The sequence below is a fragment of the Chrysoperla carnea genome, chromosome 2 (assembly GCF_905475395.1).
Source record: "Chrysoperla carnea chromosome 2, inChrCarn1.1, whole genome shotgun sequence".
Lineage (NCBI taxonomy): Eukaryota > Metazoa > Arthropoda > Insecta > Neuroptera > Chrysopidae > Chrysoperla > Chrysoperla carnea.
This window is the reverse complement of record NC_058338.1, coordinates 13,820,228-13,846,024: the sequence shown is the minus strand read 5'-3', so window position 1 is coordinate 13,846,024 and position 25,797 is coordinate 13,820,228. Positions and strand designations below refer to the sequence as shown.

The 25,797-nt window shown below is 29.4% G+C and overlaps 1 protein-coding gene across 1 annotated transcript; it reads right to left on the bottom strand.

The window, feature by feature from the left end:
* Nucleotides 1-1,750: 1,750 nt before the first annotated feature.
* On the bottom strand, nucleotides 1,751-24,789 carry LOC123291533. Its single transcript, XM_044871847.1, has 12 exons — nucleotides 24,662-24,789; nucleotides 14,219-14,581; nucleotides 13,831-13,930; nucleotides 13,143-13,342; nucleotides 12,984-13,076; nucleotides 11,590-11,882; nucleotides 4,998-5,169; nucleotides 4,456-4,923; nucleotides 3,702-3,804; nucleotides 3,151-3,341; nucleotides 2,569-2,670; nucleotides 1,751-2,249 (listed from the first exon to the last, which is right to left on the bottom strand). The coding sequence occupies exons 1-12, from the start codon at nucleotides 24,768-24,770 to the stop codon at nucleotides 1,918-1,920; spliced, it is 2,526 nt and encodes an 841-aa protein (XP_044727782.1). The 5' UTR covers nucleotides 24,771-24,789; the 3' UTR covers nucleotides 1,751-1,917.
* Nucleotides 24,790-25,797: the final 1,008 nt, after the last annotated feature.

Sequence of the window (25,797 nt, the reverse complement as noted above, 5' to 3'; positions counted from 1 at the left end):
ATATATTCAAGAACAAATTCGTATCAAATTAATTTTAAACGCAGAAAGCTTTGCAGGAAACGTTTTGAATTAGAAATGCAACATCAATTACAAGAGCAACAACGTCGGGATGAAGCACGTTGGCGTGCTAAAATGATACATCGTAAAGATGCATGGCAAACATTAAAATACGATCATGATGAAGAGCTTGCAATGCGTTTACAGATGCGTAAAGATGAGGAACGTATGCGCCAAGAAGAATATCGTCATCAAATGGAATTGATGTTGGGTCGTGTACAACAAATGCCATATTTATTTGAACGCAGTTATTCGGTAAGCTTACGTGTTGTAGATCCGCTCTTAATAAAGTGTCATACCTTCTTGTATTTTACCCAGGTTAGTTTGTATGTAGCGCCACTTAGCTTTACTCGAATGGAGCAAGTGTCCTTATCAGCTGATTTATCCGCTATTTTCACGATAGAAGCGCTTCTCGACAGTTTATTTGCTATAACAACTTGACACTGACTGAGACCTAGCTCTTATCGTTACACTTACGCCAAACAAGCGGGAAAATTTAATTATGTGAAAATGAGACCTACTTATTCTTATTAAAAATTTGTTTTTTCTTTTCAGTATCAACCACGAAAAAATAAAAATATATCAAGAAGTGAATCGTATCCGCAAGATAAACAAGAAAATTATGATGATTCATTATCTCATACAGCTCGGGAAGTTGAAGTAGCACAAAATGTTGCTCGTTTGAATCAAGATATTGAAAAATTAGAATCAATTGAAAAATATGAAAAAGAACGAAATTCTGATGAAAATATTGAAACACCTAAAATTGTTATTAATGATAATAATAGTCAAGAATAAATCTTCAAAAATTAAATTTATTTGAACGAAAGGAGTCCAGTTCCAATCGAGTGTCCCACGACACCTGCTTACAAATTTTGGGATTGGCCAATATTTTTTTCCCAAGGTTGATTTTAAGTTTAAAGGTACGCATTGTGTGCGTATATATATGAGCTTTTAAAACACTTTATGGCTTTTTTTGTTATATTTTATTGTTATTGAGTTTAATGTTTAAAAAGAAGCACTGTTCCTATTTTTTGTTGGTTCGTTTATTGTTAAATCATTTTTATTTTATGTTAATATACTTTTATTTTGTTAATAATTCAAAACGAATAAAGACAATTTAGATGAATACCAAAATTTGTTTTAATTAACTCCAAGCATCAGGATCTAGCGATAACAATCAAGATTATATGCAAAAGTTACTCACATTTTTACAAGCTTTGATTTAACTTGGTTTGCTAGCCCCCGTCACAAAGAAGGGGTGTCATAAGTTGGACGCTATGCATGCCTATCTATCTGTCTGCCCGTAGCGCCGTAGCTCCTAAATGGGTGAACCAATTTTGATTTTTAACGGTGATAATTCTTAGCTATTTTAGGAATATTATTTCAGTTTGAAGAGAGCTACAGGGAAACAGACGCATTTGACTGGGGCTTTAATCATTTAGGTACCTACTAGCAAAGTACTTCTAACATTATGACGTTACACGATCTTTTACGAACACTTTGGTCGGGCGTTTTCGTTTCTCTTTTGAAAAGTTCTTTAAAAACTGCCTGTAACTTATAATATAATAGATAATATATAACAATTGTGTTTTTTTTTTTTAAATAAATAAAATAATTTATTAAAATGTAAATTATTCAAATCAATTTTAAAATTTTTATAAAAAAACATGTATAAAACTTTAGACAAACATTAACAAATTTTCTCGCAGAATTTTCCAAAATTATTGTAATGAATATGAATGAGATCATTTACGTCATTTTAACAATATTCATTATCATATAAAAACACAAAATAGCAACCTTTATACAACTGCGAGGAACATTATGAGATACTCATATATTACCACTATTTTAATTTCATGGCGTAACATTTTCTTCAATCCATTTTAAATATTTTGGTACTTTTGTATAAATACTTGGTACATCAGCATTTCCACAAGTAATACCTAAACCAAGACTAACTATTCCAATTTGATAATGTCTAAATAATGAACTGTCATCGGTATGTGTAACATTTGTTAGGGGACCTCCACTATCCCCTTTACATGAATCTTGTCCTTGACGTCCAGCTGCACATAATTGAGTCTTGGCAATAGGTCGTAAATTTGGTGGAACTGCCGCACTACATCTTGTTGAATTCCATCCTTCAACTTCAGCCGTTTGTAAAACTGAACTTCCCATAAAAGCATCTACACAAATTAATTATTTGTATTATTTATTAAGATTTTTAAAAGAAAACCATGTTTTTTATGGCTTAACACTCCAACTATTTAACTTCTCTTCCCATTTTTGCAACAAAAAAAGTAAATTGTTGCTGATGTGGCAAGAAACTCTCCCCCAAATTTTGAATTTTTACGTTTCAGAAAACGTAGATTTCAACACTCAAAAGATTGAAATGGTCATTAAAATTCACTTCGAGGATTTAAATGGTGAGAAAACTTGAATGGCGGAATTCTACACCTGTCTACAGCTAATATCTCACAATATCTACATGATTAAATATCTTACCTCCAGTTAATTTACCCCAACCAGCAATAGTAAAGTATTTATCAATATAATCTGTTTCCTTCAAAGTGGTATTAAATGGCAAACATACCGGCCGAATATAATCTGAAAATAAGGACATACATTTTTATATATTTAATTACTAGTGCCAAAGCAATTTACAAAACTAATATATTTTTGTGAAAAAATAGAAAGCAAACGAAAAATATACACAGAAGTCGGGATTCGAACCCATGTCCTCTCGATGTTCTATGTGAGTGACTTAAATTGTATGTAGCCTGTTCGTATCTTTATTATATTTGTATTTTTGTGTATACAGAACACACAAACATTTCACACCACTATACAAGTGATACAAATTAAGTTGTTGAGCGCTAAATATATATCAAAGTCCCACATACATGACATTTTTAATAACTTATTCTATCTCAACACTTCCACTGAATTGTACAGTCTAATCCTCATATGTTATGTGGTATAATGTGTTGAGATAGAAAAAGCTATTAAAAGTATCATGTTTGAGATACTTTAATTCACATAAAGTACATATTTGAAATAAATGTATAAACTTTGTTTCAAACTAACCTGTGAATTTGACTTTTTGAGATAATCTTAACAAGGCAATATCATTTTTTGTTGATTTTCCATATTTTGGATGTATTATAATTTTTTCAATTGGTATATCCACAACTGGATCAGCACATATACTGTCTTCTTGATCTGACAAACAATCTACACTTGTTTCAAGATTATTTTCACCAAAACGAACTGTTGTTCTAATTTAAAAATAGATAAATCATAATAAAAAAATGTTATTAAATCAGTGAGTGCATTGTTTCTTCTGGATTGTTTAGAGAGACTTTTGAAGAAACCCGTACTAACAACCCTTTTTTAGGCGCATGATTTGGAAGTTTCTATTAGTTTTGAGTCGACTTTTCAATTGAGTTATTGACTTGTTCGGTTATTTAAGAATACCCTGTATATAAAATTATTCCAAGTTGATCGCGATGACTTCTCACCCTTCGAAAAAATGGTATGAGAAAAAAAACGGCCGTGCTGTCAAAAATACTTCGAGAATCTCTCTAGACGATCAGAGGAAAATTTTCGATTAGGCTCTCGGTGAATTTTCTACTTACAATGTAACTCCTTGTAAATGAATACAATGTGCAGCTGTTAACACATAACGATTATTTATTAATGAGCCGCCACAGAAAAATTGCAAGATATTCAATGAAGGCACTAAACATAAAAATAAAATATAAATAAGAAGTGAATGCAGTAATTACAATATTGTTAGTACTTGAGTTAACTACTTCGAATATTTGGAAATAAAAGTGATGAAAAAGTATTTAAAATTAATGCTGGGATTTTTGCACACCGCTCGCTTAAGAAAGCAAAGCTTTACTGATCCGTTTTAAGCATTTACATTCAAAAGAGTCGTTAATCAAATACATAAAACACCGCGAAAACACTTAATGTCTAGAATCTAATTTCAGAACGGTTTGAAATTTGAAAAGCTATTGACTAGGTTCACAAAATTTTTATAGCCAGGAACTTCTCTTTCAGGAGACCTAAAAAAATTTTAGTAATGCGTCAAAAAAAAAGAGGACGATCTTGAAAATTTCAATTTGTAAGGTTCTTTAAGTATCAGATAAAATGATTTTTTCATTTTTATTCAATAATCTTCTTATTTGACTATCGTCCTCAATAAATATTCATCAATTTTAAGATTACGGCACAATTAAAAATGTTATATATGTTACACTCAAAATTATTTATGATTTACCATTTTTCTATTTTTATTCTCCAAAAAAATATTCAAATAATCAAAGAAACTTCTTATTTTAGGATCTCTCCCTATTTCCTTTGTATTTTAATTTATCAACTTACTTGTATATCCAAGTAAAGCCATCCAAGGATGTTCCCCAATCGTTGCATTCACACCATTGGATATACGATTTCCCAAACCTAATCCACAATCAATTGGAAATAAACTATCATCCTCACTGAAATCTAATGTTTGATTTATTTTCGATGAATTACTGGAGTTTGTTGTTGTTGGTATAGAAGGTTTTAACTCGCCATCCTTTATGGATATATTGCTTTCATTTGATCGCGTAATTATGGGCGGTGGAATAATTGTTGGAGAAGTAGTATTTTCTAACTGAACGACATGTAACTCAATTTTTTTATTACAGCATACAGTTAATGCATCAGATTTTTTTCCATTTTTTGTTGAAATTTCACATGGAAACATAAAATTCGTGTTTAATTGTTCGCTTTCACATTCGGTAATTTTCATACATCTTGTTGGTTCTGGGCATGTGGCTATGGGTGATTGTGGTGCAGCTAATATGCCTGGAAAAATCAAATCGTTCACTATTTTGTCTTGAAATGATTGGATTAATTACAAGATTAATTAGAGATAATACCATAGAGCTGTAAAGTCGCGGCCAAACGCCTGGTCGCATTAGAGCAAAGAACAGATAAAGTAGGCGCGTATAGCAGCTCTTGAGAAGCAGACAGAGACAGATAAAGTTGGCGTGTATACACTGTAAAAAACAGTTCTTCATACCAAATATGAATTCGTTTGGATACAACGCTCTATACCAGGCATAGGCAAACATGGCTTAGAGTCTAAGCCATGTTTGCCCTTAGAGAAATCCTCATACTTCTGTATCTAAAATACGAGTAAGACAGTGACAACAAAAAATACGAGTAATACAGAGAGAAACTCGCTTCCACCTCTATGAGCAATGCGGATTTGGATAAAGAGACACACAATAAAGTTTAGGGCACACAATAAAGTTATAAAATGGTGACTCTTAAAACGGTGATGCTCAAAAATTTAATTTATTTGCATTTATTTTCAGCTTTAAAAATAACCTTTCTGGAGTTTTTCCAATCATAAAACTGTTAATAGCTCAAAAACGGTGAACTTTACACTCAACTCTATCTAGCGCCTGCTCTAAAATCTAACTATAGGAAGGTATATTCATTGAATGTAAGCAAATATAATGTTGATATAAATTTTACCTTGAATTTATCCTGAGTGATATTTAATAATACTACTCACCATGAACGTAACAAGAATTTCTAGTTTTTTCAAGTAAATTAGATTGGCGTCAACTTAACTGAATCAGAGGATTTTACAACAAAAAGAAAATAAAAATATATATGTATATATATTGCCTATACCAAAATGTATCAAAAAATTGTCGAATTATATCTTTTAATTGTAAAGCTAAAGCTACAATTACAAGCTGAGCGTGATTTTTATGGTGTCCTCATTTTCAAATAAGCAATTTTAATTGATTCATACATTAATAGGGAAAAAAATCAAATGTCAGAATCCCAGTCTTCGTCAGTCTTCATCTTGGGAATTACTTTTAGGAACGCCCAAAATTAGATACGCCCGGTAGTTGAGTGGTTATGTGAAACATTGTAAAAAAAACAAAAAAATATTCCAGAAAATACTTGGAGACATCCTCACGTATAAAAGGGGATGTTAAATCGGATTAAAGGCGATAAATCGGTCAATTTTGAATCTAGAAAAATTGAATAAAAACGAAAACCTGCAAAAATATTTCAGCTAGAACTTGTATTTCTACTTTTTTTTCATTTACTGCATAGTTTTTTTGTAATTTGTAAAAATCTGATTAAAAGTTCCCCAAAATAAGAGTTAGGTACGCCCCTGAGAGGTCGACTTTTTTGTGGAAACTGTGGAAAATTTCAAAGATGCATTAATTTTTTCTTTTTTACTATGATATTTAATTTAATTTTGTTGTACTATTTAACAATTGATTTTAGACTAAAGTATACAAGGCACTTTCGACTTAAAATTGTCCAAAGAATACGCTCTTAAGCTATGCTCATCGAGTCACGGACACAATGTATTTTATGCTATTTTCTTCATTATATGTTTCTTATCTGCACAGATGTAAACTGGATCACACACTTGACTTAATATGATGACTAAATTGTGATTCACCAAAAAAACTAATAATTTTTCCTTAAGAAAATGGAAATTTTATTACAAACCACAAAGCCTTATTCAACAATTAATCGAAAGAATTATATATAATAATGAAAATAATAACTTATAACAATGTCCCCCATATTTCCTTCACACATATGACGCCAATAGAGATAATAAATAATAATTAAGATTTCCTATACTCTTCTATTCTATATGATTTAAAACGACCTTTAACCTTGTTTCTTTTCAAAACAATCATTACTATTTTTGAGTTAAATTTTAAATCATAATAAATACCTTAAGGCATATTTAATGACGTAGGTAAGTTACTTAAAAATATATAATTGAACGATTAAAAATGTCTCTTATGACCGACTTAAAACTGAATGTAACTCACCATTGGTATTTAATAAAATACATACAATTATAATAAAATCATTCATTAACATTTTGAATATAAAGATTTGTCACTTAAAAATATCACTTTGTCACTGATACACAGTTCTGTGATTGAATTTTAATTGTTATATTTCCAAATAATAGTTAACACAAAAATGTTTACCCAAAAACACAATAAAACTAAGCTTAAGTAACCACTGTGGTACTTAAGTAAATTTTTTATTACTATTTTAAAGTAATTTATATTTGGAATACATCACCGTAGCACACTAATAAAGAGAGTCTACATGGTAGATTAATATAATAAATTCTGAATTAATTTATTTATTATAAACAACAACAAAAAAAAGTTTTGTTTTTAATTATGTGAAAAACCTATATTGTATTTTTTTGTTTCATTAAAACGAACGGGGATTATAATGAATACAACACAGTTAAACCGCATTATTTGTTTCAAAATAATTATTTATTTTAGTACAATCGTTCTGCCAACCTTGGCAAATCCTTGACAATGATTGGTATGGCCGTCATTGCAACCTTCTTTATAGGGATCACAACTATCTTCTATCCTGGATAAATACTTTAATGATGTTGGATGTATGAGGATAGAAACAATGCTTGATTTAAAGGCTCAAAATTTTTTTATAGGCAAACTTTTACTCAAAGAATATGTAGTAAAAATTTCAGCTTAGGTATTCATGCAAATTTAAACAAGCAATTTTGTTGGTAGGGTCTGGTGCGACCCTAAAGGTCCACACAAATAACTCCCAGCATAAACCGAATGTTATGAAATTTCTTTCGGATCGATTGTCGTTAATACGCTTCGATCGGCACCTCAACGAAGTCGATATCAATTTTTGTTCAGGCGAAATCGATCAGGATAAAATTTCAGAAAAAGCTCGCCCTATTCGAAACGGCTCGACCGAATCTTATGGAATTCTTTTCGGATCATATTGCCTTTAAAATGCTTTAATCGACGCCTCAACACACACACACACACACACACACACACACACACATACTTCTTCTCCGAATTGTTTTTAATTCCATGTCCTAACCATGAAACGTAAAGATATGTTGAAAATTTCGATTTCGAAAATCGGACCCATTACAATACGCTTCGATAGCAATAACTTCCTATAAATCGATATAAAATACAAAACATATACTCAAAAATAGATATATTTCGAAGTTTTTTGATAATTTTCACTTGGAACGAATGAAAACACATTAAAAAAAACTTTTTAATAGAAAGTAAACATATAAGCAATGACACAGAAAAGGAAAAAGCCAAGTGTCTCCCTCCATCAATATAAGGGATGTTCGAGCAGGGTAGTTTCAGGGGTGGAAATTTTTTTTATCTCATTTTCAACTCTGATGATGAATTTTATTATAAAATAAGACACAAATTTTTCGATATCTACCTTGTTTTTCGAAATATCAAAAGCTGAAAAATTAAAGAAAATTTGTAATTTTCAATATTTTGAAAATAACGGCAGATTTCGAAAAATATCATTCTTACTTTTCGTCTTATATCGTCTAGTTAAACCATAATTCACCATCAAAATATATATAATTTTTATTTTTTTACCTGAAATTACTACTTGATCATAATATACATCAAATTCATCACAATCAAAAATAACAATCGTGTGCGTAAGAGCCCCGATATTATGGTCATATTTCCCTCCATTTTAATAACTGTAGTATAATAAATAAAGCGTAATAATAACTGAGAAGAGTTAAAATATAAAATTGAAATTATCAAAATAGTGGGACTGGGAGAAAAATGGCTGCGAACAGTAGAAGCACTTATTCAACATCAACACAAATCACGTTCAAATTTTTAACCCTCTAATTCAATTTGGAGACTCTTTAAAAGTGCGCAAAATCATAAAAATTGCACAAAACACATATAATTTCTACATACCCACAATGATACAAATAACAGCCGAAGAAAAAAAATAGTTATCACTCCTAAAAGGCATCGCCCTAACACCAATTCAATTCGTAAACAAATTTTCAACTATACCAATTTCAAAGATTTATGAATCCCCACCATCTTACGATGACCTTTTGATACAGTTCAAAAATTTATTATTTACGGGGAAAGTACGAATGATAAAGTTGTAGTTGCCCATGCCAGTGACAAATTTTTTTATTTTCAATTTTTTTAAGCTATATTATAAATCCAATTTTTGAGTCGCAATTTCCAATATTTTGGTTCAATTTTACTTATCGCATCAAAACATTATTCAAAAAGTCACATTTTCACTGGATATGAAAACTGAGTTTGTTCTGTTGCACGCAAGTTTGTCCAATTTTGATAAGCCAAATAATTTTTCGAAGAATTATTTAAAAATAGGAGTTGTGCCTGTGGCATAAAAAGAGATCAACATTTATAATAATAATGGGGTTTAGCCTCCGTTCCTCAGACATATATGCCTGTAACAGAGGCCGTCCACATCATTATTTTTAATTTTTATTTATTAAACTACAACCGATTACAATTTAATTTTTATGATGTGGGTAGAGTCGATTACTTCGTTCTTATCCAAGCGACGACATCAATTCATTATTATCCAAGCGATGTGATCAATTTACCGCACCATTAAATTATAATTGATCAGACGGCCACTGCCTGGATTCGAACCCGCAACCAAATTTAAGTAACATAACTGTAGTTTGTTCATGCACCGACTAAGAGTTCTAACCGTAACATAATATATAATTATTGTTATTACTTATACTTATTTGAATAAGTATATTGTTATTAATACTTGTTATTGTTATTACTTATACTTATTTGAATAAGTACAACCCTGTTCTTGTAATTTTCAATCTTATCAATAAATTCTATAAATTTTTACACAATCAAGAATTTAATTTAATTTGCGCCCAATTTTAAAAAACATAAAACTCTAAACTCGCCACTTAAAACACGTTCGCAAGCCAATACTGCTTGCTTGCTGGCTAATCTTTCAATAAGCAAAATATTTCTGGGAAATATTTAGAGATATCTCTGTAATTTTTAAAGCCTTGAAAGTAATGAATGATTTCAATTGGTAAGTAATTAATGTCTAATAAATAATAATATAATTAATGATTTTAATTATCTACTCAAAATTATTGGGAATAATAGACTTCACAACTTTAAAACACGTGTCAAATTTTAGTTTTTTTTTTTTTTTTTTGAATGCAAAAATCTACTTTAATAAGTTACTTTGTCCTTACAGTCAGTAATCAACCTTAGTAGCTCAGTTGGCTAAGACGTAGCTAATTTTGTACGCATCATTACAGAACACCTTCCCCTAACAATCGTCAGGTTATCAAAGGAGTCAATTCAGGTTGAAATTATTTTTTTAACTTACGTCCAAGCTCGAACCAAAATTTGACGCTTGAAAACTTGAAACTATGTTATGTTAGCATGGATAACTGGACCAGTCATGGTTTCCAAACTTGACTAAATGCTAAAGAATCTCCTCCCAGCCTTGAAATACACCCTGAAATACATATAAAAGGCAATGTCCCGACTGACGTATCAACTCTCGGAGTAAAACACTAATGATAATAGTTTGAAATTTCAAGAGTCTATTTTTTTATACTTTAAGTGTCGGGGATGAAAGGGGAAATGATGGTTAAAGTTTGTATAAAAATCCGCCATTTTTCAGTCCACTACTTACCCCATTTAAAAAATTATTTCACCCATAGAATGCTACATTATTAGCAAGTAACATAGGCTGCATTTTATTTTCAAAAAAATACTGGCTGCGTCAAAAAATTAAAGCCCATTAAATCATGAACAAAAGGGGAGTTAAATGAAGGTAATGAAGTGATAACTAGAACGCGGAAGGATAATATGGAAATAATAAACACACAATTTATTTTGCTAGGACGACCTAGTTAACATTAAAACTAATATAAAATTATACGAATTTTTATAAATTTTTTATTCTTGTGATACAAAAATCAAACATATTTTTAATAAATAATGATATACCTAGGTACTAACTATCGAAATAAAATAGTTTTCGAATTAAATAAAAGATGATAGTTCGAGCTAATATTAAGTTAATGATTCCGGGACTCTTGCATTTTTATCGTATCATTAAATGTATTGTACTTACTAAACTTCATTAATCAATAAAGAGTACTATGTTTCATGGGGCGGAACCGAGAAGTAGGTGATTTTAAAAACTCTATAAAATGAAATTTTTCCAAATCTTTTTATCACTGACCCACTCTATAGGTAATATAGGGTGAGTCATTTTAATCTATAATGGATAAAAGCTCATTTTGTAGTTAACCAATCAAAAAAAAACTTTATTAAATTGTTAGGAACTTTAGAGATAAATCGCCAAAAACTTTTTATGCACATGAAAAATATAAAAAGAAGCAAATCTACATATTAAGTAAAAAAGGGCCTTAATTTATAAGTATAAATTATAAATAATTCGATTCACTATTTACTTTTAAACGAAACTTTTTGATTTTCATAATTTGACTAATTTTTTGCTTGCTACATTCGCTAAAAGAATGATTGACAACACAATTTATAGCAAAAAATGGGAAATTTTGTGAATATGTTCATTAATTTTATTTAATAATTAATAAGAAGTACTATTAATCTAATTAATATTATTCAGTATCCAATCCAAGTAATGCACCACACGAGTATACACTCCTGGTCGACCTTCCGTAGCACAAAATCGTGGTCCAAATGAGACAATACCATGTTGAACGTATGCGGGAGTATTATGAACAAAACCTGCAAACATAAACGGGCCACCACTATCACCCCCACAAGAATCACGTCCATTTACACCTCCCGCACACATTTGTCGATGGGTAATCGTTGTTTGACGGCTATAAATACTTTCACAATCTGAATTTGGTACAATGGGTAATTGTACTTTTAATAAATCCAAACTACTTTGTCCTGAAACCAAAGTAAAAAAATAGTAATAAACATTGATATGTAAATGTTAAGAAAACATGCTCAAAAGATGATCAGGAAATTAATGGTACAAATACCTCTGCAAGCTAAAATGTCAGTGATATAGATTCAACCTCCCCCTAGATTTAACTTAAGTTATTTATAGGATTAGATATTCAAAAAAGAATAAATTATGAGATGACAAATCTGTTTCTATTTAATATGAGCCTGAATTTTGTAAAAATAGAACTTCTTAAATAAGGTAGTACGAGCACCAAGGCAATTTTAGATTTAGGGTTGAAATTATTTGTACCTTATTTTCAACTTTGATGATGAATTTTATTATAACTTCATGATTGTAGTCGAAAAATGAGAATACAATTTTTAAATATCTACCTTGGTTTTCGAAATATCAAAAGCTAAATAATTATTCAAAATTTTCAATTTTCGATATTTTGAAAATTACTCCAGATATCGAAAAAATTAATTCACACTTTTCGAAAATATACATTTTTTTAAATTTGTCACGTCACTATCATGCTCCTGCTCATATATCCTTAATTCGTAGGGAACAAAGCGTTTCTTTTATTTTCAATAATTTTTTTTAATTTCCATCGAATAGTTTTTCTACCGTTTCACCATAAAGCCAATGTTTTAAATATGCCTACTCTTAAAGTAATTTATTTATTGAAATAATCAGATAACCCCCCAAAAATTTTAAGAATTGATTTAGACTTAGTCCAACTTCATATAAAAAGAATTAAGCTTTTTATTTAAAATTGCCTTGGTGCTTGTACATCCTTAAATAATACATTTTTAGGATAGATTCACTATTATGAAAATTGAAAATACTCTCTGTTAAATTGAAAAATCCCAAGGGTCTACTTGCCTTCTCGAACTTCTTCTATGTTTAATTCAGCACTCAAAGGATCTGTATAAACAGTTATTAGACAAAGATATTTTAATTATCAATATTTGATTTTTTTTTAGAAGACATAGATCGTCAAAGCGCAAAAGAATCTACCAAAAATTGAAGCGATTAAAATTGTTAACTTTAAATTTCATGCTAATTGTTTTCATATATTAATGACGATGATAACTTACCAGTTTCTGTTGCACCCCAGCCTGCTACAATTCCCGCATCATCCACAAAATCAGCTAAAGAACCCACCGGTAAACATATAGTTCCTATATTTTCTATAAAATAAAAGATTTGATAATTTAGAACATGGTTTAAAGTTTATTTCTTTTGTTTTTGCATACTTTTTGTAAAATTAGGTGTTGCTCCTAACTTCAATAATCCGACATCATTTGTAAATTTGGTAGGAGAATATTGTGGATGTGGAATGACTTCTTCAATTGTAAAATCTTGGACAGGAGGCGCACATTCTTCTTTATTTCTATCAATTTTTTGGCAATCTATGTCAGTTTCAATATTATGTTCACCTAATCGAACGCCAGCTCTAAAATTTTAAGTTTAAGAAATAACATTTATAAGTCGTAGGCGAGTATTAGTTTCAGGTCGATATTTTTTCTCAATGATGAGTAACCAAAAAGCACTAACAATTTTCTGTTTTATCTTTTGATTAATTGGTTTTTATTTTTGAGCTTTTGGCGATTTTATAACAAAAAATGTTGGCCTATTAACAAGAGTCCTAACTATTTAGTTTAAAACCATGCTTTGACCACCAGTGAATTTCAAGAAAACCTGTATATAAATTAACATAATATGCATAATTTTGAGAAATATGTTTGCTCTGCATCCATTGAGGAGATTGATAAGGCTTCATTTTCGTCCCAGAATAACGAAAAAACAAGTCAACGATTTTATTGCCGTTATCTGCGGCGATAATGAGGTTTATCGACACCCCTCCTTTGCTTTTTCTTTAAAAAAAACGTCCTTAGCATCGGTCTTAGTTTAAAAAATATTCTATAATAGTTTAGAACTTACAATACTCGTCCCGTTGGTAAATTAGTAATACAATGAGCTGCTGTTAATACATATCGGTCATTAATTAAGGTCCCTCCACATCGAAATGATAATCTTCCATCTGAAAATCCATAAAACTTTGTTAACGATTCCAAGCCGATTAATTATTGTTATCTAGACTCAATTTAAATGAAAGATATAAGGAATTTTGAAAAAATTAGAAGCCTTGTTTATTCTTAGTAAGAGAGTCATGATTCGGAGAAAAAATTAAAATTAGCGATATAAGAATTATATTATTTCTCATATCCCTGTCATAAAATGCTGAGCAACCAATCATCATGTTCAAGTTTTTGATCTCAAACTTTTCCCAATTCAAACATGGTTTAACTTATTATCTAAAAATACTTACTTGTTTGATATGCAATTAAAGCCATCCACGGAAATTCAAATAAATTTGTTTTATTACCACCAAAAATTCTATCATTATTAATTGTACCACAGTTTCTACCGTTTATTCGTCCAACATTTCGATGTTGTGTAACATCTGGCGGTGAGTTTTCATCATTGCCGTCATTTGTGTCTGTGGGACAACAGACTTTAGGAACTCTGGGATTTTGCTCATCGAATCCACATTGTGATTCACGTAATAAATCTATATCACTCTGGGGTAATGGTTTTGGCTTTCGTAATACTTGTAATAATTGCGGACATTGTTTGATATTGATGCAACGACCGGGTTGATTACTTGGGGTTTGACACGTACTTTGTGGTTCTGCAAAAAAAATTATATCGATTAAATTGTATAGTAACATACTCTACTTCTTAACATATTCGGAGGAATTTTTTTGGTAGAAGAGATTAGTAGTTTGCTAAGGATTTCCAATTAATATTTCTTCAAGTTAACAAAGAGAGAGATATTTGAGGTAAATGTGTGAACACATATGGAAGAGATGGATGTTTATAAAACTTTTGGGTAAAAACAGGCATCAAAGGACTTAAAACATTGAAATACGTCTAAAAATACGCTAAACTTCTGGTTCGAATTATAAAATTATTTTAGTGTTGAATTTTGGATAGCCCATAACATCACACGCTAGCAGTTACCTCTTGGACGATTTTGAAAACTACTGGATGGATTTTAAAGAAACTTATGAATGTAGCTGATACATCAGAATATCACATAGGCTATAATTGATAAAGATAGCAGTTACCAGCTCGTTTCGCTGGACGATTTCTAATTTTAAACCAAAATTTAGGTTTCAGTCTAAAAAGTAAAATATATTTCGAGTTTTATGATAGGTACTGCCTTTAATATTTTTACTTAAGTATCAAGAAAAAGATGTTTTAATTTTCAGAATATGTTATCTGCTGGGGTCATTTTTATAACAAGAATAACCCTCCTAATTTAAGATCCTTGAATTTTATCAATAATAATTAAACTGTTTATATAAATTTTATAAATATTTGTAATAATTATAGTAGAACTTCTTCCAAACACTAAAATAATAGATATAGAACTAAATCCTAGTTAGGTTTTGATATATTGCTAGCGTTTAGAAGTTAATTGGAAAATGTATTTGATCAAGTCAAGAGATGCAAAATTTAGATAAGAAATGAGAATAAATATTAAAAAATATCAGATTTAGGAATAAATTGCACCTAATTAGACATCATGTATGGGTCGAAACGCGCTCGAACGGTTACATTTTTAAGTAAGTTTAAAATTAAATTTGATATCTAAGCTGCTTGTGATATTATAAAGGCAAAGTTCATTGACCAGGAAAATCGAAGCACAAAACTGGGCAAATATGATCTTTCTTAAACGCTTCATCAATCCCCTCTTTGTCTTCACCACGTTCGCACTAAAACTGGCAACTGATTTCCATTAGCTTATTTAAGGGAATGAAATTCATTACTGTGTGGTCGTGTATAAGCCTAAAGTCATTACTCTCCAGTAATTAACACTGTCTGCCATTTCTAGCCACCAGTTTTGGCTGCTATTATTGACTCAGCATGCAGGTTTCTAAGAAATTGTGAAATATTTATGTTCTTAGTTTAATTGATTTTTTGTACCTGTACGCAGAGATTTTTACGCTAATATTTTTTTTTAAATGTCTATCATTCAAACTGTATTAAGTCAATAATACAGTAATTTTAATACTTAATTTATACTAATGACATTTAGGTTAGATAAGGAAAACAAAATTAAAAATAGTAAATTTCCCAATTCAAATAATTTTTTTAGTTGCATTAAAATATAACAAGTTTTAATTTAAAATATAAATAATAGTATCTCATCCGTATAAATTTGGAGAACTATTTATTTATAAAAATTTATTCGCCTTCAGGTGTAGGTAAAATAAATGAGTCTCTTATATTTAATCAAGGAAATAAAACCGAAAAAATAGTCTGACCCCGGGAAAAAACTACGGGCCAATAGATTTTTAATAAGAGAGTCGGCGTGCTTTTTCGATTTACGTATATAAAGTGGAACAGAAGTATCCTACTTCCGGCCACCATATTGTCTTTATTTAACAGTTTAAGAAAATATTATATTTTATATATTTTGGACGATTCTAAGCCTTTATTGAACGTTGACGCTTTTACCAAATCTCAAAAATATAAAACCCAATAGTTTTTTCAAATGTTAATTAAAGCGAATATGATGTCCGGGAGTAGGATACTTCTGCCCCATTTTATGGGCGTAAATCCAAAAACCACAAGTTCGCTTGGACATGATTTTGTTGAGTACACTCAGGCAAACATTTTCCACCTACGGCCTCCATAAAAATCTACTAGCGCGGGGTTTTTCCCTTGGTCATATGCCTTACTCAATCGACTAAATAGCTTATTGAAAAAAAGGAAGGGCAATAGGGCTCAATAAATGGATAGGTCTCAATTTGTAGGGAAAAATCATGAAAAAGTATGAAATTTCTGTTTCTATTCTATATGAAATATTTATTTTTAGATTTTCACACCCGTCTTAATGGTCTTGGGATGGCCCATCCCCAAAACAGTTGCCACAATCATACTTAACCATGAACTGCAGTCCTGATTTTTCTGATTTGCCTCGTTACAATTTTTGAGTATTTATTTAAAAAACGAAGGTCAATTTAACATAAATAAATAACCTTTAACCTTTTAATTATAAAGTTTTTAGTTTTTTAAGCAAAAATTATATGATGTTTCGTATAGATTTTCTTCTACGCATTAGTTTGGCTTGTTCAAATTGATATCTTGCCCGTTTGAAAATGTTTGGTTTGCAAATAAGCAATCATAAGTTTTCGTTCATATGTAAGCCTTTTTTCACACCCCATATACTTCAAAGTCAATTAAAACAAAATTTATTAAGTTTTGATATACATAAAAAAATTAAAAACTTTCCCCTGGAATTGAATTAACATTTTTAAGAATGATATCAAACTGGAAATTTTAAAGTAATTCAGAAATCATGTTTATTATAAATTCTTCGATACAAAACATCACCTGTAGATTTATCTATTTTGCCAATTTTACTTAGATATTTGATATCACAGCCCATCGCATAAATTAAATGCCTAGATACTCCCGAAGAAGGAAAATTTGTAGCTGAGTTCGAAATCCCTTCCCCTTCAGCAGTATGTCTACATGAAAGAACTTTCATTTCCTCCACTTAATTCCTTCAAATTCCTACTATATTACAGCGGGAGGCTACCTTTCTATTACGGAAGCGTTATCTATCTTTAATCCATATCTTTAAGGTAGTACGAGCACCAAAGCAATTTTAGATAAAGGGTTGAAATTATTTTTACCTTATTTTCAACTTTAATGATGAATTTTGTTATAACTTAATGAATGTAGAGGAAAAATAAGAATACAATATTGCTATATTTGCCTTTGTTTTCGAAATATCGAAAGCTAAATAATTAAACGAAATTTTCAATTTTCGATATTTTGAAAATTACTCCAGATATCGAAAAATTTGTCGGGCACAACGGTTTTTTTTTTCAATAATTTAGTAAAGTTTTAACTTTAATTCAAATAAGCTTTGATAAATTTTGGAGAAATCTATGAAAACATATCATCAATCTACCGTTTTCCCATAAGACCAATATGTCTACTTTCGAAGTCATTTATTTATTTAAATAATCGGCCGACCCCTCCCCTAAAATTTCCAGGATTGATTGATGCTCGTACACCCGATTTAAGGATAAATTAAAAAAAAATCTTACTTGTAAAATGTATATTAAAAAATAAAATAAATAAAAATAAATTAAATAAATTTTCACTGAACGAAAAATGTTTAAGTGCGCACATTTTGGTTTTCTTATCAACACACAAATCACTTTTTTATCACTTTACGTAGTGAATTTTTTAATAATTATTAAAAAATAACAATAAATCTATGAATTATTACAACTTATTATTAATTACACATACAATCATTTTAATATATTTGAAAAATGTCTAGTCCAACAAGTTCACTTTGAATTAATAATTAATAATTCAAAAATAATAATAATAAACAAAATAACTTGTAATGTTAAATCACTGTTGTGTAGCACTATAGCTTAAGTTCCAGTGACTTTAGAAGAACACTCATTATTTCAGTCAGTCAAGATTGCGTTTATTAATGAGAATTGTATATATCGGTAAACAATCTTAAATAAACTTGAAATGGGGAAAAATATAATTTTAATTCATGCATATATTTAGTGATGTAACGGATAGCCGGATATGGTGTTAAGGAGAACAATTAAACATTTTTAATTATCGTGGATATTGACGTCATTGCAAGGAGATAGTTGATTCGACCAATAGTATTAGCCAGTATTCTTTCACTTCAACACCCAGAAGGCTAGTATTGACTGCCAAACTCAAAACAAGTTTGGGTTTAGCAAATGCCAGTGGGCTATATCTGAACCACTGACCTGGTTTAAGGAAATCCCTCCTTGTGATGGAAAAATCGATTTTTTTTTCCATAAATTGATTCCTTAACACGTGTAGACTATGTATGTTGGTAACCTGTTTTTATTTTAATTCGTAGTCATTATTGGCAACTTTAGATATGTAACTGAAATTTTAAACGCGTTTTTGTCAAAACTATGTTTTTAAACTTTCCTCCATCATAACTCGAAACCGGTTCAGCCGATTCACTTGAACGGAATGAACTACAATCATCCAGTAGTCAAACGATTAAAAGCGATTGTGTCTCTACTCGCTCGCCCACTTAGCCGGTTTTTAAAGTTCTATATTTTCACTGTACGTCGAAAACAATTCCCAAAATTCCCGGGGGGGGGGGGGAGTGCTTTAAAAGGGAATTACTCAACTGTGAGTTCTGAAGCATCTACTGGCAATGTTGCACATATCACGTTCATACAATACCTGTTTCCACTAGGGTTATTAAATAGGAATCATCGTATATAAGCCTACTATGCCGCCTGCTTATATTTAATTGCTTAACTTTACACTATGAGTATCTTGTTGAAGATTCAATCTTAGACCATACGAATTCAAGGAACAGAAAATTTGTACAGCTTTGGAGATCCAAAAATGACCACACCTTCGTTTTCACTGACTTATTAGAATATTCTGATTCTAACTAATAAAAAAACCAAAATCAATTAAGCTTTGGAAAATCTTTTCCTGTGTGAGCATTTTTTTTTTTCGATAATATTTTTTATGCTTTATTGACGTAAAAGTTTGAGTATAAAATTTTTCTCTGCACTGGAGAAGTTGTTGTGTCTACCAGAGATACATTTTCTCGAATATAAGGTATAATCACATTGCATTCATGATATAAGCAGCAGTTTACAAAGAATTAAACATACTATTTTTAATTTATTAATACTCCTAAAGGCTTATGCATTCCTTAGGCAAACTTTTATTGGTTTACGCCTCTTGTTTTCAATAAACATGAAACTACATTGAAGAAAAATTTTTTAGAACATCTACCCTATCACTAAAATGACGAAGTAATATGAAAACAAACTATTAACATTTCTAGTTTAACGACTTCAAGTTTATGAAATCGACCTTAGCTAAGTCGAAAATTTTGATGCGAAAGTTAATTTACTAGACACTTTGAAAATTTATTATAAATTCGTTATAAATTTCTAGCTTATTCAGAATTCAAATCCTTAGAAGGAGTAGAAAATATAATCTCTTGTTTAAAAGCCTGGAAATTCGAAGCAAAAGCTACGATTCTTAACCTGTACATTTAAAATTAATTAAAATTTAACGCGAATCTCGAAATTTAAAGAAAACATTTTTTAGATTATAAGACTGTTGTTCGCCTCGCTTGTTTCTAGACATTTTTATTGGTTAACATTTCAGTCGGTAAGTTTTATTTATTTAGTTGAAGTGCAAGGTGACCCTTTCTTTTTGTAATCTGAAAAAAAGCCATTCAATTTTACTGCTATGTATAATATATACTTGCTTCTCAGGTTGCAAAATTCCCCAAAGTCAATTTTTAAAACCGGTACAATGAACATTTAAATAATATATTGCCTATTTTGATAAACAAAATACTAATTTCTGTGAAGATAAAATACAGAATGTTCCCTCCTTCGTTCTTTCAACTCTTCGTTTTCTGATTCCGCGCTGCAAAACGGTAATTTTATGTTTTAAATCATCAATTCAACATTTTTAATTATCGCACGTAATTGTTTGCTGATTGTGAGGTAAAACTAAACAAAGAGTAACAAAAAAAAACGACATCAAAAACAGACCATTTTCACTTTTTTTAAGCAATTTAACTTGCCATTAATTTTTTAGAATATTCAAAAATATTTTTATAATTTGTCAATTTGAATTTTTTATCAAAATTGTATGTTTTTTCATTTAAAAAAATGTGGAAGTGAGTTATCAGAAGTTAAAGATAATAGAGATATTTTAAATTATTAGGAAATTTTATGTTGTCATAATAAATATCCTGATCAAACCAAATGTAGGTACGCACATATTAGGTTGACTACTTAATCAGAATAAGTATGTCTTTTTTAAACTAATAATACAATTAATTAATACAGTAAAAAGTAAAAATAGGTAGCTAAAATTAAATTCTTGAAAGAATAAAACAAGTATTTGATTTCTAAAATTAATATCTTAAATTTTCAGAAAAATTGTAAATAAAAAAGTAAGCGCTACATTTATCATGTGCAGATTCGATGTATCAATATAGAAAAGGAGTTGAAAGTATTTAAATACTTTAACGTAAATGTCTAAGTACAATTTTCTTTGGGATTTGGGATTTTTGTTGTTAATATTTACAACAAATTTTAAAAGCAAAATACAATAAATTTTTGCATGTTTTATAGAAAAGTGTGAAAAAATATCACAGAAAAAAAAGATTGTTATAATGATTGGTTACCTAGAATAATACAACATTGTTAAAAATAATTAAAAATGTATTTATGCAAATTTAATATTTGATTTTATGCCGGATATTTGTTTTTAAACATGCAAAATTAAATATGACTAATTTTAAGTTTATTTTAAAATAAAAGAACAAAAAATTCAAAAACACTTTCAAACAAATTTTATGTTAGGTATTATTTTCAATAAGTGGAAACTTCCAAGTATTGATTCTGTTGATTAGCAAATTAATTCTTGCTGTCAAGATATTTTAATCTGAATTTTATATAATAGGTGCAAGAAAAAATTTTCTTATTATTTTTATAAATTTCTAACTTTCTGATAGACAGATGATAGACATAAATTTTTTTCTAAATTCATCTAAAGTAGGTATATTTTAGAAATTTTTTTAAAAATAAGTCCATTTTAGTATTAATTAATTCATTAATAATAAAAAATAATAAACGGTAGTGACGTAATTATACCCGTTGAGGCTGTGAGCCAATCGGAATCACGCTAAATTCACATTTTTCGACTTGTTTCTATGGAAAATTGCGTTATAATACCCTTACTTTCTAAGTTCTATATTTTATTTTTCCGGATTTGAGATTTTAGAATAATTTGAAATTGTTACTTCTGGTACAATGAAGAACCGATTCCATTAGATTGGAAGTTAAATCAGTGAGTAGCAAATGAGAGGTTTGAGAGAAGGAAAGATATAATTTCAATATTCTCGGTAAAAATTAAATAAATGGAAAATTGCGAATTGAAAATTAATTTTTCAACAGTTTACCATCAGACAATTTTTTACATTTTAGGAGGAAATAACAAAAAAAGTAATCTCCACCAAACTTCCCTCCTACAACTGCGAAAATACCCAAATAAGTGGATTAATATAGATTTAACGTTCTCTATCTGATACTTTGGTGGGTCTACTATCTGATACTTTGGTAACATGATCTGATTATCTAAATGGATTTTGACTCAATAAAATTCAACCTGAATTTTATACTCTGAAATGATAGCGATTCAACCATTCCAATCTACGGCCTGTTAGACATTTTTAGGGCGATATTTGAGACGTAACAGTTTTTACCTGTTACATAAAATGATATCGTCTGAAGAGTCGTGATATACAGCCAATAACGTTCCCGCTTATCTGATGGTGGAAAGTATCATCCCAATACAACAATATTTTTTTAGGCTACAAATACTATCTACTGTGTTAAAATCTCAACAGGTTTCATATTTATTACTTAGGTGAAATATAATGAAACCGCCTGAAACTTATAACTTAAATTAATATAAATCGAAGGCATTTTGAAACAAGCATAAAATAATCGAAGGTATACAAAATTTAACAAATCTAAACATTCGATGAAAGGTCTGAAGGATCGTGGTCCTTTAGCATGGTCTTCAGTTTTATAATCGGGCATTACAAAAAAATTTGTTACTCAATTTTCACGCTGTCTCCAATACCTTCCTTAAAATGTTTTGCAGTTCTTCTATTATCAATTCAGCACCGAAAGTTTTTTTGAATATTATTTAATATTTTTGGGTTTTTTATCTCATACTAGGTAATTTTATGTAAATAAAGTTTAATAAAATATAATACTTACCAAGAAATTGAAAATCTCCGTCACATTTAATTAAAATAAACAAATAAATTAATAAAAACATGCATTGTAAATATTTGTTTGTAAAAATCATAATTTATGAACATTTTTTAGTATTTTTGGGTAAAAACAAAAGCTTCAAAAAACTTTCAACTGTCACTTTAACGCTTTTTTTTATTTTTTTGTTTACTTACATGATTAAAGCTAAGAAATAATTATTATGATACCAATCTACAAATTACCAACACTTTTTATGGAGAAATTAAAAAAAAAAAACCAATTACTGATTATCAATAAAATTAAACAGGGTCGTAATTAAAATCTTGAATAATATATGAATGTTTCGATTATACCTAGAACCAACATCTATACATATAAAATACTTTACCCTGAATGGCTGACTGACTGACGGATCAACGCGCAGGCTAAATAGCCTAAAGAAATTGTAGAGACCTGAAACTTGGGGGGTGTTTTTAGTATGACGTAGGCATCCGATAAGAAAATTGTAGATTTGCCGAAAATCTACCCCTAAGAGTCTGAAATACGGGGTCAAAGTTTGTATGGGACAATATGATTCTTTGGTCCAATCTTCTTCAAATTTTGCATAAACTACTTCAAATTTTCGCATAGTCATTGCTTTCTTTTGTATTACTTTATTAATTCTTCAACTAGTTAAGGATGTATGAGCACGGTAGTGGGGGCACAAATTTAAAAAATATATATTTTCAATTTTGATGATAAATTATATTATAACTTGACGATGTAAGAGGAAATGTAAGAATAAAATTTTTCGATATCTGGCGTTATTTTCAAAATGTCGAAAATTGAAAATTTATTCAGCTTTCGATGTTTCGAAAACCAAGGCACATATTGAAAAATTGTATTCTTATTTTCCATCTACATTCATCAAGTTATAAAAAAATTCATCATCTAAGTTGAAAATAAGATAAAAATAATTTCAACCCTAAATCTACCCTGCTCAGACATCCCTTATATGCATGGAGACACTTGGTTATTTTCTTTTCTATGCCATTGCTAATATGTTTACTTCCTATTAAAAAGTTTTTTCTTAATTTCTTTTCATTCATTCCAAGTGAAAATTATGTTCATGCATCCTTAACGATAACTTTAAAATTTCACAATAAAAGCAATTTTTTCTGAGTTAACTTTTCCACAAATAAATTTCAAAAAATGAATTATAATCGTCAAAAAAACAATAATTACGACACTGTTTATAAAGTAAACATATTGTGTATTCAAAGCTAATAGGTAATTTTAATGTCAACATATTTTGTAAATTCAAGTTAATTGTTGAATAATAAATAATAATCCGACAAAAAAATAGTTTCTAGTCCGACAATTACTTTAGAAATTTTCACTTTGTTGCTAACATAATTTTAAACTTTTCTTTTATGTTGGATACTAAACATTTCTTGGTATTCTCTTGAATATTTCTTGATATTTACAACTTTTAATTATAGTGAAAAATATGTTGTATGTAAAACAACAAAAATATCAAAATTATCACATCTCAAGTATTAAAAGGTCAATTTTCATTTAAGTATGCTAATTAGTAAGTTAGTAAGGGAAAGTTGCCCCAACCACAACCTGTTAGTCTTTCTATTTACCGTGAAATTTATTAGTTATTTTTCTTATTGATAATAAACTTCTTTATGCTGACAGTGACTGCCTTTTAATAAAAATATTTCCATAAATTCGAGACCCGATTATCAATTATCCTCCAAATTGCAACAAAAATAATCATAGAAATTTCACTTCATTATTGTTTCACAGTTTAAGATAAAATGATTAAATGAACGTCGGCAAATCTTCAAAATTTCAATTTATTAAAAGAATCTATAAAAAATTCTATATAAAATTAGTTTTCCTTAATATACTACCTTCATGTGTCCAAGCTTGATACGGAAGATGATTTTCACTCATACTTTTGCACGCAACTGAATTGAAACAATAATTTACAAAGACGCACAACAAGAATTTGCCAAACATTACTCGATTTTGCTTAATAGTACGACAATTTCAAAATAGTTAAAATCAGCAATTTAAACAAATGTATAAAAAAAATTTAGAAATATGAACAACTGAAACTTTCCTATTTTGTTTGTCAGTATACACTCACTATATAAGTTTTTTTTGTTGAAATAAGGAAAACAAATTTTCTATTACAAGTAAATATTTACATAAACCCCGCAATGATGAATTTATACATAAATTCTCAATATTATCTATCACTCGCACTCCGAATTCTGGTTATTCAATAATTCAGATTATACGGCTTTGTTATCTGTACGGTTCAAATTGAAATACGAAAATCATTGGTTTTTACGTCGTGAAATTCCAATCGCACAGGTCAGCACTCTTTAAGCGCGTAGGTAGTTTTAAAAGGTGAGTAGTTTTTTTTAAAATATAGATTCGAGGAAACTTGGTTTAAAGGTTAATTTTGATAAGAAAAACACGCAAATTGGTTTCATTTCGGAATAATTTCAAATTGTCTTCGATTTGAATCAAATGCATTTTCTAGAGTATTTTTGACACAAAGATTGCACTGATTGGGTCCATTTGACGATAGAACATTTAGCTTCTTAGATATCGATTAAAATCGTACAGAGGGATCAGAAACTGGTCGTTTAATCCCAAAATCAAACAGGTTTTCGTGTCTATAGATTATTTAGACTAATAAGAATCGCAAAAACAAAAAAAACCATCCTGCTTGACAACTAGTTCAGAAATCTTTCTATATCTTTGTACAGATTAAGAGATAAAGCTTAAAAATCGAATAAGGAATAAACGATCTGTAAGTCTTTATACCATTTTTATGGCGTTACAGTCGAAACATGTGAATCTTAACTCGACTACCACAGTGGAAAATACTTCTTAGGAACTTTTACGAACCAAAAAAAATACTGCAATTTTACTAAATTTATTTATATATTTCAAAAATGAAACATTATGGCAAAAAAATTACATTTTTAAAACTTTAGCTTTCCTTATACTTGTTTTCTTCACTTATAGAAAA